Source organism: Rhineura floridana, chromosome 3 (genome assembly GCF_030035675.1).
Source record: "Rhineura floridana isolate rRhiFlo1 chromosome 3, rRhiFlo1.hap2, whole genome shotgun sequence".
Lineage (NCBI taxonomy): Eukaryota > Metazoa > Chordata > Lepidosauria > Squamata > Rhineuridae > Rhineura > Rhineura floridana.
In genome coordinates this window covers 57,451,122-57,466,780 of record NC_084482.1, presented here as the reverse complement: position 1 = coordinate 57,466,780, position 15,659 = coordinate 57,451,122, and the positions used below count along the sequence as shown (strand labels likewise).

Here is a 15,659-nt window from a genome sequence, read left to right as displayed (position 1 = left end):
TTCCCATTATGAAACATGTAACCAGTATTTTGAGCCCTGCTGTAACCATCTCCTCCTGAAACATTAGACATTCATAGCTAATATGTAGCAATAAAGTGCTTTATTTCTGCTGTACAACAGACATAACTTCTCTTCCAACATTTAGTGGATCCATCCTTGTTTTCTCTTGTCCACATACCTAGCTGTAGCTTTGTGTTGTGTTGATGAATTTTCTCCGTTCTAGTTGATTGCCATCATAGTTATTACTTATTTAGAACACATCTGCTTTAAACCGTGACAGTATTTCCCATCATGCTTCATGGCATCATATGCAAAAGACTCAGAATGCTACAAGGAATGTTTTTGAATGGGACATTTTCTTTCAAAATGAGATACTGGAGTAGAGAAAGGTGCAACCTGACCTCCATCAGTATAAGTCTTAAAAGTACATTTCAGGATCTGGCAACCCTACAGTTCAACAGGTTGCTTTCATGAGGTCAAACGCCAAACAATTCCCTTCATGAGAATATAAAAACATCTCTTTTTAGTGAAAAGGTGTTCACTGTTTTGGTTTTACATATAGAGAACTGTAAATAAATTTGAATAATAAAGTGTGCATACCGTAAATATTTAACAACATTTTTGTAATGTTTGCTAATGTAATGTTTTCTAATGTAATTTTTTGTAATGCATCTCTCAGCTGTGTCTCTCATCTGACAGTAAGGCTTCCTTCAGCTGAACAGGGAGGGAATAATTTTTTAGCTGTTCCCCCTCTCCCCTTCATCCCTCTAAATTTGCTCTGGAGGGCCCCCAACCCTCTAAAGCATGTTTAGAGGGGACTGCAAGGGGGATTGCAAAAAAAAAATAAAATGCTGCCTTCCCAATTCCACTGATGGAAATCTTACTGTCATCTGAGCAGCTTCAGTGGATATTCCACATGCCTCAACACTATAATTCATTTGAGAAAAGCCACATATCACTGGAAGGACCTGGATTTTTGAATTTTGCCACTGAATCACTATTTTTGTGGGGGGGGGGTGTCCATTTTTTGATCAATTCATCCAAATGTACATCTATGGTTTTTTATGTTTCAGATATATCAGAGTTGGAAAATAAAATGATTGGCTTAACTATGTGTGTGGCTGCACCAGCCAATTTTCATACAAAATTGTACTAGCAAATATTGTGAGTGGATTATGCAGTCCATTCTCATCATGTAATATCCCCAATTGATCTTCCACTGCTAGCTTTTTAATACTAAAGTTAGTGCCTCATAAAACTAACTTTACATTGATGTCCCTAAATATTATGAACTGTAGTCTGGGCAAACATTTTACAATACCCTTCATCCCAGCCATGACCTCCTTCCTCCAACCTTACCTGGGATCTTTAATATGTTGTTGTTGTTGTTGTTATTATTTCATCATCATTGTGCTCATGTTGACCTATTCACTAATATCTACCTAAACACCTCACTTTCCTTTTATTATGCCCTCACTTTCCTTTTTTTATGCCCTGATCTCCTACAATTTTCAGTTATTTTCACAGTCCCACAGAGACACCTGCTAGGGGGTCACTCCTGTCCCCCTTCTTATTTTTATTTGGCACAATTTGGCACAATTAGTGGTATCTATAGGGCTTGCTGTGGGTATAAATGTTTTTAAAAGCCAAAGGTTCACCCTCAAAATACAAAGCATTGTGAGAGGAGCTGTGTGTGTAAAAGGAAGCATGCAAAGCGCTGCACATATGCAACATGGGACAAGGGAAGAGTATTAAGAACTGCCACAGACATACTAACCTCATCTTGTCAGAGAATTCACCCGAATTTCAGATACATTTGTTGAAGCTATCTGAGTATGGGCCAGTTTCAATAATGAAAGAAAATATGTCATACTAGATAGAAAATGTCACTGAATCAAGAGATATTTGTTCATTTCACTTCAGTTGGTTTAGGAAATCATCTGTATCAAGATTCAGAAAAGAAACTCTTGGCATAGGCAGAACAGAATAATTGACTGTGTTGATGAGAATTTGCAGATACAGATTAATTTTCCATCTAAAATCATCAAATTAAAGAACAGTGAAATTCATTCCACATGGCAGGGAAGTCATGTATGATTGGCTAAACTTACAGTGGTAATTTTTCTTCTTTCTTTTCTCTTTAAAGAATATATTATATTTTTGTTTTATCATGTTTTACAATGCCCACTAATTGTCTTTTGTTCTACCATTAGAGAAATATATTAGAAAATCCTAGGAGATTGGTACGGTAATGCAAAAGATTTCTTGGTAGATCATTTTGTAGATCACTACAAAAGATAGCATGGGATTGGAGATTTTCCTCATTGAACATAACTGTAATACTCTACTTCAACATTTGAAACTTAACCTTTTATTTTTAAAAAATGTATTTTTCTTGTTATTGTTGGAAGTACACCATCAATGTCCCTCTATAATTCTGCTTTTGTATGCTTTTTCTATTTTTTAAGAGTACAAAGTCAGTGAAGGTCAAAATAGGATTTGGCTTTCATAAAATAAATATACTTCCCCACTTCTTTTTTTAATTTTTTAAATAACTAGGCTTATATACTTAGCCCACAAAAGTCTCATTTGGTTGGAGTCAGGGTTGTGGGAGGTTTTCTTTCTCATATTTAATTACCAAAGTTTTGCAAAGCATGCAATTGTTACACCAGGCCTTGAGGCATGATGCTTGTTCAATGAATCCTGAAATAGTCATGGTTTATAATTGTAGTGTTGTTTCTCTGTTTCCCTGTATTGTATTTTTTGTTCTTTTTGAAAATGTGATTCATTCTGTGTGTGGCAATTTTGTTAACTATATTAACAGTATAAAATTAGGGTTATTAGATCCTGGTCAACCCATCTGTGTAAATTTCATTTGGTTTCCATAGAATTTGTACATTCTAATAACATGCATGCTCACTGTATCCCATACCCATCACAGTGGTTATCACTACAAGATCCAGTGTGGGCAGCACATTTTTCTGGTCTTGTAATGTCAACTCTTTCTTTTCTTTTTCAGGCCAATCTTCCCTCCAGAAATGACCCTCTGACTCTCTCACCTAGTAAAGACCTGCTAAATGTGAGGAAGCCTTCTGTAGGCCGAACCCATTCATTACCAAATGACAGCTATATGTTTCAGGCTCCAGATATTGACACCTATAATGCCTCCTCTGGAGAAAAGAATTCATCTCATCAAAAATCTCAGTCAGGTACAGTTTTCCATGGAAAATCCTATAATGTACACACAGATAGGGCTTGAATCTGAGCACCTAAGGTTTCTTCTTCTTCTTCTTCTTCTTCTTGGCTTTGAGGTTTTTCTTCCATAGGCGGAAACTTCTGGCAAATTTTACAGTCTTTATCTCATTTATTCTTAAATGGGAAATTAGAGTCTTGCAACCAAAACTGCTCTAGATGAGAGTCTGAGCAATTTAATTGCCTTTGTTGATTTGCTGTCTTTCTGTAAGGGCTGAAGGGTCACACCTCGATGGCAGAGCATCTGCCTTGCATGCAGAAGATCCCAGGTTCAAATCCTGACATCTCCAGGACTGGGGAGATTTCCTATTTGAAACCCTGGAGAGCCACTGCCAGTCAGTGTAGACAACACTGAGCTAGATAGACCAATGATCTGACTCAGTGTAAGGCAGCTCCTGTGTTCCTAAGTGAACATTGCACATAAACCTGTGTAAGTCAGCCCCTCAACTGAAGAGCTGAAAGTGTGCTATCATTCCCCCACCCCCCAATCCTTAATTAAATGGCAATTTATAGAAATCTGATTGAGTAGAATGGGACATACTTCTTAGCAAAAATGCTTAGGAGGATTGGTCTCTGAGTCTAGTTTATCTACACAATCTTCTCACAGACGCATCCTTCAGGTTCGGGGAGGGAGGAATTCCTTAGTCCCATCATCCAATGTAGTCCCACAGAGACTTAATTTCAGAATAGTGTTCAGAATGATAGAAAGTATAAAGTAACTGAAATCTGCATAGTAATAGGAACATTTCCAGTAACCCACAAGAATAAAAAAAAAGTGGGAACAATTATCATTAGGCAAAACAGGCTGTTTACAGGCTTCCCCATTGGCATTCTTGCATAAGAATATGTGTGATCTTGCTAGATCAGATCACAGTCCATCTAGTTCAGTATTCTTTGTTGAACAAGGTCAGGGATGGAGTTTTTTTTTTATATCGAGGGCCACATTCATTCAGGGTAATCGCCCCCTTTTTCTGCCACCTCGTTTCCTCTCTCCATCTTCCTTTCCTCCCAGCAGGCTGCAGGGGATGGACAATCACTCTTGATAGTGGGCTGAACTGATTGCTTTTGAAATTGGACCAAGGGCCTCCTGCAGCCCTAAGACCAAAGTTTGCCTATCCCTTCACTAGATGGCCCATTGGAAATTGGCCAGTGGCCCACTGATGTCTACAGGACAGCCACCTTTGCTTTACGCCATGGAAGGTTTAGGGAGTGGGGGGATGTGGGGGTCAAAACATTTTTAGATATACTGGAATTGATGTCCCCTGATTCCATGTATTCCTGATTTATTCCAGGTGCGCCTGCAAAACACAGTTGATATTGTTTCTTCAGGAAGTGGCTTGACTTTGAGAAAGAATCAGAAAGCACTCTTCATGTCATTTTTCTATTAGTTTTATTGGGTTTATTAAAATTAGCACTAGGGAGCTACTTGGGCAAGCAGAATGTCTTCCACTTGCACAATGGGACTTTATCCCCCTCTCCTCTCTTGGTGTACACCCTAAATCTGTTCTAGAAGTTTCCCAACACTCCAGAGTAGATTTAGGGGGAGCACAGGATGCTTACAGAGGGAGGAGAGGGGAGAAAATCTTACTGCACAAGCAGAAGCCATTCTGCTCATGCAATTATTTAGTTGAATGTTGCTCATAATTTGCTGAACTCTTTAAAGCCTCCTTAGAGCAAATTTCCCTACTGTCATATATTGGGATGGGGTTGGGGAAAACCTTCCCTAAGTAGCTACAGTGTGAGCTCAGGGGACCAGAAAGTAGATTTCTGGTGCCCCAGTGCACCTTTTTCTGCCTGGCCAGTTTCATGATGGAATGGCTTTCCTGATAGTAACAAGTATCTTATGTGGCTACACTTTAGCTACACCTCAGAGGGTAACTATCTTCTAAAATAAAGCACTTTAAATGTCTTTGGAGCACTTTGAAGCCAAGCAATACTGAAAACCTTTTGTAGCTAAAGTACTATAAGCCATTTAAACTTCATTAAGCGTAGCCCATCAAGGGCTATTTTTGTTAGTTTCACAAAAAAATGGTCAAGACAGCAAATGACCACTGAACGCAAGTGAGAGCAGATTAAACCATTTAAAATATTTCCTCAAAGCCTCCACCCCCACCCTTAATGTCAGTATACATGCTTGCCATTTGATCTCCACCTTAAGACATGTTTTGCAAAAACATGCTAGGATGGTTTATACATTTATCTGAACAGATAATCACACAGTAAAGGATGAATGCATGCTCAGCCTCCACTCTCACTCCCCTGTCAAATACCTACAGTGTGATCATCAGGGCAATAGGGCTCCACAATGCCAGAGAGGGCTCTTGGGAGCAACTGTGTCAAGAGCCTGATACGCCTCACTGTTCCACAGCACGACAAGGGCACCAACAGGGTCACCTGCACTATCCACTGGGAACTCCCTCAGGGCATTCAGAAATCCTGTGGATTCCATCAGTCTCCAGGGCGGACCATCTTAATCTGTCTACCACTCCTGCAGGGAAGGATCAGAGCCATAAGTCTAACCTTCACCAGGAACTGGGTTGACCATGACACTGGGGTGACATCCACACACACACCATCTCCAAACCACCCTCCCTCCATCTGGAGGAAAAACCAAGTCAAGGGTGTGCTCTGCCCTATGTGTCGAGCCGGTGACAACTTGAGACAACCCCATGGTCATCATGGAGGCCATGAATCCTGAGCCAGAACACTAGAGACAGCCTCAGCATGGACATTGAAATCACCCAGGACTATTGTTCTGTTTCCTGATTATGGAGATGGAAGTTCTATAGACCACAGCAACTCCTCCCCCCCCACCACCATGCCTGCAGCCTGTGCTGGTGTTGCACCGAGTACTCAGGTGGGCAAAGCTCCGTCAGAACAACTCCTCCCAGCTCACCCACCATGTCCCGGTGATGCACACCAAATCGGCACCTTCATCCACAATCAAATCATGGATGAGTGTGGTTTTATTGTGTACCAATCTGGCGTTAAACAACAGCACACACAGGCCAGTGGGCACAGCAGATAAGCAACGAGGAACCCGTTCATGAGAGGAGTGGGAGTGAGGAACAAGGCTTAGATAGCCTTGCCCTAGTCTTCTACAGTAGTCCACCACCTCCCACTGGCTTTACCTCTCTCTACCCATAATCACTGAAATTGGGGTGACATCACCCATGTTGCTCCTTACTAAGACTCCTCCTAAACACCTGATATGGACCCAACAAGAGCCCACCAACAAAACGTACCTGAACAGTTGTCCTAGTAGGCCTCTGATAGAATTGGGAACAATCAGACCCACTCAATATTTTTCACACAGGGCACATCTACTCCCCCCGTCTCACACCCAGGGAGGGCCAGCCTTTTGCCAGTTGCAGACTCTCACTCTGAAGGCATCTGGTGACTTTCTGCTATTGTTCAGTTCACTGCACAGGCTCTCACCCTGCACAGGAATTACACATGTGCCATACTCCCTCCCCACTACCAATCTCCTCTAGATTGGTTTAAAAATAATAATAATAAAATAGAAGGGGGTAGTGCCCTCGCTCTCGGGACTCCACATGCATTGTGGGTATGCATGTGTTTATGTTCCTCCACTGATCCGAGGACCTAGTTAAATAATGAATGAATTATATTTATATCCTGCTTTTTCCTCCAAGTTGCTCAGAACAGCATACATAGTTCTCTTCTCCCAACAGCCCTGTGAGATTTATTAGGCTGAGAGCTGACAAGTTGCCCAACTGAACTTAATGGCTGAGTAGGGTTTTCAGCCAGGGACTCCCTGGTGCTGCCAGGTCTAACACTATGCCACTAGTCCATAGACTAAAACTGCCCCCAGAGTGATGGTTACAATAGTTCTTCCAAATACAAATTGTTATCAAACCAAATTTCAAGGTGTCACAGGCAGAGAGCAGGAAGTATCAGAAAGATAATATAAAAAGTGCCTGGAAAACATTAAGTGTGTTTTTGAGATACTTCAATGATTTTGGCATGATTCTGAAAGATAGTAAACCTACTTCTGAGCTGTAACACTTCAGACTGTTAGACAAGATCCTTTCTCCCTAATAGCTAGCTTTCAATGTGGAGGACCTCAGAGGTTAGGGAGGGCTTTCATTCATGTGAGTCCCTACTTGCAGTCTAAAGTAGGGTTCTCCAGGTACAGGTTTACTACCTCAAGGCCACAAACAAGGTAGCTTCAACGAGAACCTGAGGTGATTTGAATTTTCCTCTTACAATATCAGTATACCACAGAATATGTGATGTGGAGCTCCAGTATGTCTGTGCAGTCTGCTGGTGTGGGTAATTTTCCCTGATTTTTTTCCTGATGCTTATTAAAGAAGTATACAAATGTTGTAATAATAATAATAATAATAATAATAATAATAATAATAATAATAATAATAATAATAATAATAATCTGCAGAGGGTGGGACCGAAACAAAAGTAGATAATGCCAGAGCTGTCACATACCCACTCATAAAATGTGCACGCACAGATAAAGACTCTCCCCCCAGCAATAAGACTTGAAAAAACATATTTTCACTTTTCTCTTCTGCTTCCACAGCTGGCAATCTTTTTCTGATAATATTTCCGAGATTTTTCTTACCCCTCTTAGATAAAGAAGGCCATTTTGTAGAATTTTCCCAATATTCTTCATTGTTTTTTGTGGTGGCTGCCATTTTATGTCCCCAATAACCCAGAGCGCCACTAGGTTGGGGGCATTGTGAAGGATGCAAAATTGTGGGTAGGTTGCCAAGCAACCACACAAACCCCAAAAAACTATTTGGGGGAAAAACAAAGTGACTGTACACTGCCAGTGTAGGAGAATTTCTCTTCCCCCCCCCCGCCAGAAAAAATCAGTGAAATGGTCCCCTCAGTTTTTCTGCTGACAAATAAAGTGGAGAATTTTGAGAAACCATTTATGCACAGTTCTTTTTTTAAGCCACTGAGATCACAAAATAGAAAATACATTTTGGGAAAGATCTACAAAGGGGATCATTATGGATCTATCCCAAAATGGTGTTTAAATTGCTCTATGCATTCTTGTATATTTGAGAGACAAATTGAAGAAAATTAATTTCCAGTTTGCATGTGTGAACCCTCATAACTGTTCCTTACTTGCTGTTTGAAGTTATTAATTCTGTTCCTTGACATAACTTAGCACCTGAGAAATAACTACTTTTTATAATTAAATGAAGTGGCCTCTATCTGTTTATTGTATGCAGTTCTATAAAGTGCTGTGAGGTTTGTAAAGCCATACATCACCAATATGTAATAAGAGTAACATAATATTTCAAGCTAGAAAAGAATTTTGTGTTGCTTCTGGAAACTTGGCCTTTGCAGAAGGTTTATTTGAACAATCCTGCACAATAGAGATGATATTCTGGGAAATATTCCAGGAGAAATGGGATTCCGTCTGTGGGAGACAGTCCAGAATAAATGAATTGCTTTTTTTTTGGTTTAGTTTAGTTTTAAATAACATAAGTATGTTGGGATTTGCTGGAGAAAGGTTTGCAGGGTTCTGGTTCATTATATCTGTTATCATCTACCATCCAGAAACAAGGAAGCATACTTGACATGGTATGGAGCATCCACAGCATGATATTGGTGGATTATTCCTTGACTGACCTAGAAAGCCATTTTACTCCATGTAAAAGTATCAGTAGGATACCAGTCCTTCATGGTATTGTTGCTTAAGAGCAGGGCAAGAAATCTGAAGATATTCCATATACAACCCCTATCCCCCCCCCACACACACACACATTGCATTACTTAAATCCTACTAACCCAATCTGCTCCTCCCTTCTTTTATTTTGTTTCCTGTGGGCTGACAAGCAACCTCCAACTGCTCTCCTCTGTTCTGCTGGCCTTTTTTATGTTGCTGCAAATGGTGCCTTTATTTTCTTTTCCCCCTAGTTTGTGTGCAAAAGTGTAACACTGATGAAACAAAGATTTGTATTTCAGCTGTATCCTACCAACCATAGGCAGGGAAAACACAGATATTTGCACTTCTGGTTTTTTAAAAGGAACCTATTGCAGCTGGTAGAACAGACTGAGCATGCTCAGTCACCTAGCAACCGGGGGAGTGGAAATATATAATTAGAGGGCGGGGCCACAAGGAAACAGTTAGACTAATATTTCCCAAAGGAATGCCTACTTGTGTAAATAGTAAAAACCGATTCTTCATTGTTTTTTGTGGTGGCTACCATTGAGCAGGAACTGTGGATGGTGCAAATCAATAGCAAAGGTGAAAAAAGTGTATTTGCTACAAAGAAATGTAGATCAGTCCTTACTGGAGATGATGGGGAGAGTCATCTGAAACCTGACAAACTCAGCAGGTTGCTGCTGTACATACACTGTGCAGCCAGGAAAGCTGAAAGCCATGGGAACTCAACTCTCCTATGGTTTGCCCAGGCACATTGCAAATGCAGATCAATATCCAGGGCCAATACTGTCTATAGGAGTAATTGATGGCAACCACATCACTTCACACAAACCTTCTGCTCTTACAACAGGATCTCTGGATCCAAGCCCAAGCCTTAGCAATGTCACAATAACACAAGTAGATATATACAGTATATACAGACAAGCAAATTAAGTATTTTAGAGAGAAACAGAATGTGATTTCATTGGAAACATAATTAGGAAATTTATATTCAAGTTCCTAGTTTCCCATCCTTTCCTTTCCTTCTCAGGCTCAGTAACATCGGTGCAATCTCAGCCTGCAAACATAGATGCTCTCCTACAGATTCCAAGAGACCTCTTCCACCACCTCAAGCCCCAATACAATCTTGAGTGGGAAAGCAAATCCAAAGTTCCTCGACCTGTGCATTCTCCCTCTGCAGAACGGTTACTTCGCAGACAGGTAAGCTGAGCTGTTGCTGTTATCATCCCACAGGTTTTATGTCAATGCGTATTACCAATCTGTGAAAGGCAATGCTGTACTTTATGGGCAGGGCATTTAAACATCTGTTGAGTCCCTAGTAAATTGATACAAGTGATGTGTACAATCCAGACAAATGGTTCCCTAAAGTGAACACAAACATTACAGTTGGGGGGGCAAATGAAATGTCTTTGCCTTAACAAGAATTTACCCTTTTATGTCTTTTATCCAGTCTTGCCTCCCATGCCCATATAATGCTTTGCTTAATCAGTTGACTATATGACTGAGTCACATGAGGCTCCTACTTGAGTTACACGAGGCCCGTATAGGCCTGCACCATAGTATCATAGCATCATTTTTAAAACTGGGTGCTTCCTCTGTACTTATTCACTATTGTTTAAGTAAAATGTATGATTTCATGCCAACACCCCAAACATTTTATTTATCAGAACTGATAGCTGGGCAGTGGAACTTTTTTGGATGACATAGATTTTTGTCCATATTTTTAAAAGCTTGAATGATTCAGCCTTAGACTGAAAGTATGTTATACGAAATGCTAAAGGGCATTTTCATTTTCCTGAAATAGCATATTGTATGAGTGATTACTTAATAACCCAGTTTATTCAGGTGATTACCTTCCTTTTTCCACAATGACAAAATAAGGCAGCTAATTTTTTGAGCCCCTCCATGTGAAATGAAACTTCAAGGTGAGCAGTTAATTATACAGCCATGAAAATGGCTGTATACTATAGCCAGCGTGGATTTTTCACATTCCGCAATGTTAAATTGAAAATACCCCCCATGCCATTCTGATGCTTCCCATAAGTTCATTTCAAAACAAAACCCTTACAAATCTTATAGTCCTGAACTCAGAAACGCTTGCTTAACAACACCCCAAGTTTTCATGGCGATACATAAAACAGTCAGAGAGAATCAAGAGTTCAAAGTCTAAAAAGAGAGGGAAAAAACCCAGAGCCCTTTTGGACTTTTTTCTCTGAGAGTTCTCATAATCTGTTGAAATTCATTAAAAATCAGCCATGTTCACAGGGTACCTGTAATCCTAATACTGACCTTGCCCCATACTCTGACCTTCATCTTCTGTAGTTTAAAAATTAAAAAAAATGCCTGGCTAATTTTTAATTAATTTAAGAAATTTTGGCTGGCAGCCTATGATAACGCGGGGCATGCTCAGTAAGAACCAACTGTCAGTGTTCTAAAAGCCTCACAGCTGCGTGGCTTGCCTAATCAGGGGGCCCCACCCACACCAGACTTTGATTTCACATGAGACAGTCATGGCTTCCCTCAGAGAATTCTGAGAAGTGTGAAGGATATTGAGAGGAGACTCCTGTTCCACTGAGAGTGCTTCAGTGGCCAGACTGGTTTAACAGTCAGCCACTCTGATTGAAGGTCTGTGAGGGGAACAGGGCATCTCCTAGCAACTCTCAGCACCCTTCCCTGGATTCTTTGAGAGAAGCCATTACTGCCCAAAGTGAAATCAAGGCCTGGTGTGGATGTGGCCAGGGACAGCTTTGGTTTAAATTTGGGTGGGAGGCTACATGTGCCTGCTGTAGAATAAAAAGGTGGGGGAAATGCTGAAAAACAATGATACTGTGCACAATGTTTTCCTTTTGGAAAGGGGCTTCCCTTCTGCCCAGTGCCCACCCACCCAATCTCCTCCCCCTCTCCTCCCTGCCCCTCCCCCAGGTCAGTGTTGGATTATGACCTGGGAGACCAGGGTTCGAATCCCCACACAGCCATGAAGCTCTCTGGGTGACCTTGGGCCAGTCAATGCCTCTCAGCCTCAGAGGAAGGCAATGGTAAAACCACCTCTGAATACTGTTTAGCATGAAAACCCTATTCATAGGGTCAACATAAGTCGGGATCGACTTGAAGGCAGTCCATTTCCATTTTCAAACATGATTGCACAGAAATAAATCCCATTGAAATCAAAAAGTATGCAAACGATCAAACCCATCCTCCCTTCTTCTCCCTCCTATCCCCTCCCTTTTGCCCCTTCCCTCCCCCTTCCTTTGCTCCTCCCTCCACATCCCCTTCCAATACTCTCCTTCCCCCTCCTTCCCCTCCCCTTCTCCCCATGGTCAGTTTTACCTATCTTAAGCATGATTGCATGGAAGTAAATACCACTAAACTCTATGAGCATGCAAATGATCAAACCTGCCCTCCCCTCCCCCTTCCTTTGCCCCCCTCTGTCGGAAGGCAGAGCTGGGGTCCCAATCCCGGGGAGCTGGATCCCGGAGAGTTGGGAGAAGAGTATTCGGATGGATGGCAGAGGGAAGGGGGAGGAACTTCCCCGCTTTGGAGCGAAGACGAAACAGAGGAACTGCCAGTGATAAGGTCGCTTAGCAACGGGGAGCCTGAGCCCTCCCTGGACATTCTCACGCCTCCCCCTCTTTCAGGCTCAGAGCAAGAGGGGAAAGAGGGAGGGCTGCTCACAGCCGAAAAGCGGGGAGGCAGTTTACCATCAGCCCCTCCCCTATCCCCCATCCTGGAATCGGAAACTTCAGAAGAGGAGGGGGTGATGCTTCCCCCCTCACCGCGCACACGCAGACAGCTGAAAAGACAGGAGAGAAGGGGGGAAGGCGGGCAGTACCTGAGGGGCAGTTAAGGAGGAGCGAAAGATTGCGCCCCCGTTTGGCCCCTTCTTAAAGAACAGGCGGGAAGAAGTCCCTTGCTCTGTCAACTTTCTCCCAATGCCGCAGGACCTGTATCCCTGTATTGCTTCATGAGAAAACGCAGTCTTTGTTTGGACATTACCCTAATAAAACACGAATTAACTACAGCCGTTGGTCTAGTTCCTGAGTCACATCCTGGGGCTGACAGCTTGACAGAGCCACCTAAATCACCCTCAACGCTCTCTTCACTTGACTGGGACAAGATGTCAAAGGGAGCAGCGGGGGGGGACGAACCCCACTTCTGAGACGGAAGAAGTGGAACTCTTGAGGACTAAGGTAGCTGATTTGCAGACGGATGTTCAAGCCCTGCTAGCAGCAGTCAAGGCGCTGAAGACGGATAATCAAACCTTGAAGGCCACGATAGACCAGATGCGAACAGCCCCTCCAGCTGCCGTAGTAAAGGTTCCCATTGGATTGCCCCCAAAATACGCGGGACAAAGTGATCAGTTGGCAACCTTCGTGGCTCAATGTGAGTTATATCTGGATGTCAGGCACACGGAATTTCCAGACGATGGGGCTAAAGTAGCTTTCGTGATTAGCCTCCTGGAGGGAGAAGCTGCAAAATGGGTGACTCCGTATCTCGTGAGAAAGGATACTGTCTTAGGAAGGTACAGAGGATTTATACAGGAGATGACCGAGATGTTTCAAGACCTGCAAAGGGCTGAAACAGTAGCGTGGCAACTAGGCGCTCTGAAGCAAGCTAAAGGGACTGTTTCCAAGTACACTAACGCTTTTAAAATTCTGTCCCAGGAAACTGGTTACAATGACGCCGCCCTGATGTTTATGTACTGGAGTGGATTAAATGCTGAAATCCTGGATGAGTTGGCCAGGACCTCCCCCCCCCACTGACCTACCAGGGCTCATCCGGCTATGCCTACAGATAGATCACCGGATGGAAGGAAGGCGCCTGGAAATGAAGCAGGAGGTCCCGAGATACTCAGCCTCGGCATCCCGCAACAAGACCCTTCCCACTGCAGGGATGGCAGGTAATGCAACTGAGGGACAGGGAGGGGCTAGGCCAAGACTGTCGGAAGAAGAAAAGGAAAGATGACGCCGGGAACGTTTATGCTTTTATTGTTCAAAGCCGGGCCATGTGGCCAGAGACTGTGGACTGAAAGGGGGGAAAGCCGAGCCGTCGGGAAACTAGAACACCCAGTCCACGTGCAGGCCGGTGGACTGGGGGCAGCGTTGTATAAAGGCCCCCCAACGATCCAACCTCCCTCAAAGGGGGTGTTGGTCTTGCCTATTCGGATTACAACTTCCAGAGGAGTGGTGTTTAATTCCACTGCCTTAATTGACAGTGGAGCCTCCACAAATTTTATTGATGCAAAGTTAGTCAAGTGTCATGGAATTTCCCGGTGGAAACTGGACGCTCCCCTAGCTGTGGAGACTATCGATGGGAGACCCCTGAAGTCAGGAGGGGTGACACAAGCCACGGAGGAAGTGAAACTTCAAATCCCTGGGCACGAAGAGTTCATTTCGCTATACGTGTCAGATCTCTCGAACTTTGAGGTGATTCTGGGAATGCCCTGGCTAGCAAAGCATGAACCCAAAATAAGTTGGAAGGAGGCGGTGGTGTGGTTCACCTCACAGTATTGCCAGGAGAACTGTCAACCTGAAGGAATCAAGAACACCTTAGCGGGGGCAGTGCAAGAGATCGAGCAAGTGACCCTGCCGCCAAAGTATGAAGAATTCAAAGATGTGTTTGATGAAAAAGAGGCGGAGACTTTACCCCCCCACCGCCCTTACGACTGTGCGATTGACCTAGTGCCAGGAGCCAGCATCCCATCAGGGAGAATCTACTCTCTCACAGAGAATGAGAGGGAGGCCCTGAAGGAATTCCTGGATAAAAACCTGAGGCGAGGATTCATACGCCCCTCACAATCCCCTGCTGGAGCGCCACTATTGTTTGTGAAAAAGAAGGGGGGGAACTCAGACCCTGTAACGACTATCGCGCATTGAACCAGATCACCATCCCCAACAGCTACCCGCTGCCCCTGATCTCAGAGTTGCTGGACCGACTGTGCTCTGCAAAAATCTTCACGAAGTTGGATTTGAGAGGAGCGTACAATCTGATCAGAATGAAGGAGGGAGATGAATGGAAAACAGGATTCTTGACCGCTTACGGACAGTATGAATGAACGGTCATGCCGTTCGGGCTTTGTGGAAGTCCAGGAATTTTTCAAAAATTCATGAACGACGTGTTTAGAGACTTGTTGGACACGTATGTAATCTGTTACTTAGATGATATCCTGGTGTTCTCAAAGAACCAGGAAGACCACGACCAGCATGTGAAGACGGTGTTGAAGAGACTGAGAGAAAATCACCTGTATGCTAAATTAGAGAAATGTGGATTTGACCTCAAGTCTCTAGACTTCCTTGGATATCGAATCTCAGCGGAAGGCGTGGAGATGGACCCAGGGAAAGTAAGCTGCATATTGGACTGGGGCCAACCTGTCACCAAAAAGGATGTACAACGGTTTTTGGGGTTTGCCAATTATTACAGAAAGTTCATTCCAGGGTTTTCCAAATTAACAGCTCCTCTGACTGACTGTTTAAGGGGGAAGAAGAAGTTTCAATGGACAGAGAACGCCACCGAGGCCTTTGAGGAGCTGAAGAGAAGGTTTGCTACTGAGCCCATTCTGCGCTTTGCTGATCCGAACCGCCCTTTCGTAGTGGAAGCAGATGCTTCAGATTTTGCCATCGGGGGGGTCCTGCTACAATTAGACCAAGAAGGGAAGGAGCTGCACCCCTGTGCGTACTTCTCTCGGAAGTTAAAGCCTGCAGAGAAGAACTACACAGTTTGGGAGAAGGAGCTGCTGGCCATCAAGGAC

General features: G+C 43.3%; 1 protein-coding gene across 1 annotated transcript in view; it reads left to right on the top strand.

Annotated features, from left to right (window-relative positions):
* The window catches only part of CACNA1G (calcium voltage-gated channel subunit alpha1 G), a 270,527-nt gene that overhangs the window by 241,406 nt on the left and 13,462 nt on the right, over nucleotides 1–15,659 (top strand). Inside the window, exons 33-34 of the mRNA XM_061616021.1 lie at nucleotides 3,020–3,209; nucleotides 9,945–10,114. Of these exons, the coding sequence (XP_061472005.1) occupies nucleotides 3,020–3,209; nucleotides 9,945–10,114 (360 nt within the window). The remainder of the gene's footprint in view (nucleotides 1–3,019; nucleotides 3,210–9,944; nucleotides 10,115–15,659) is intronic.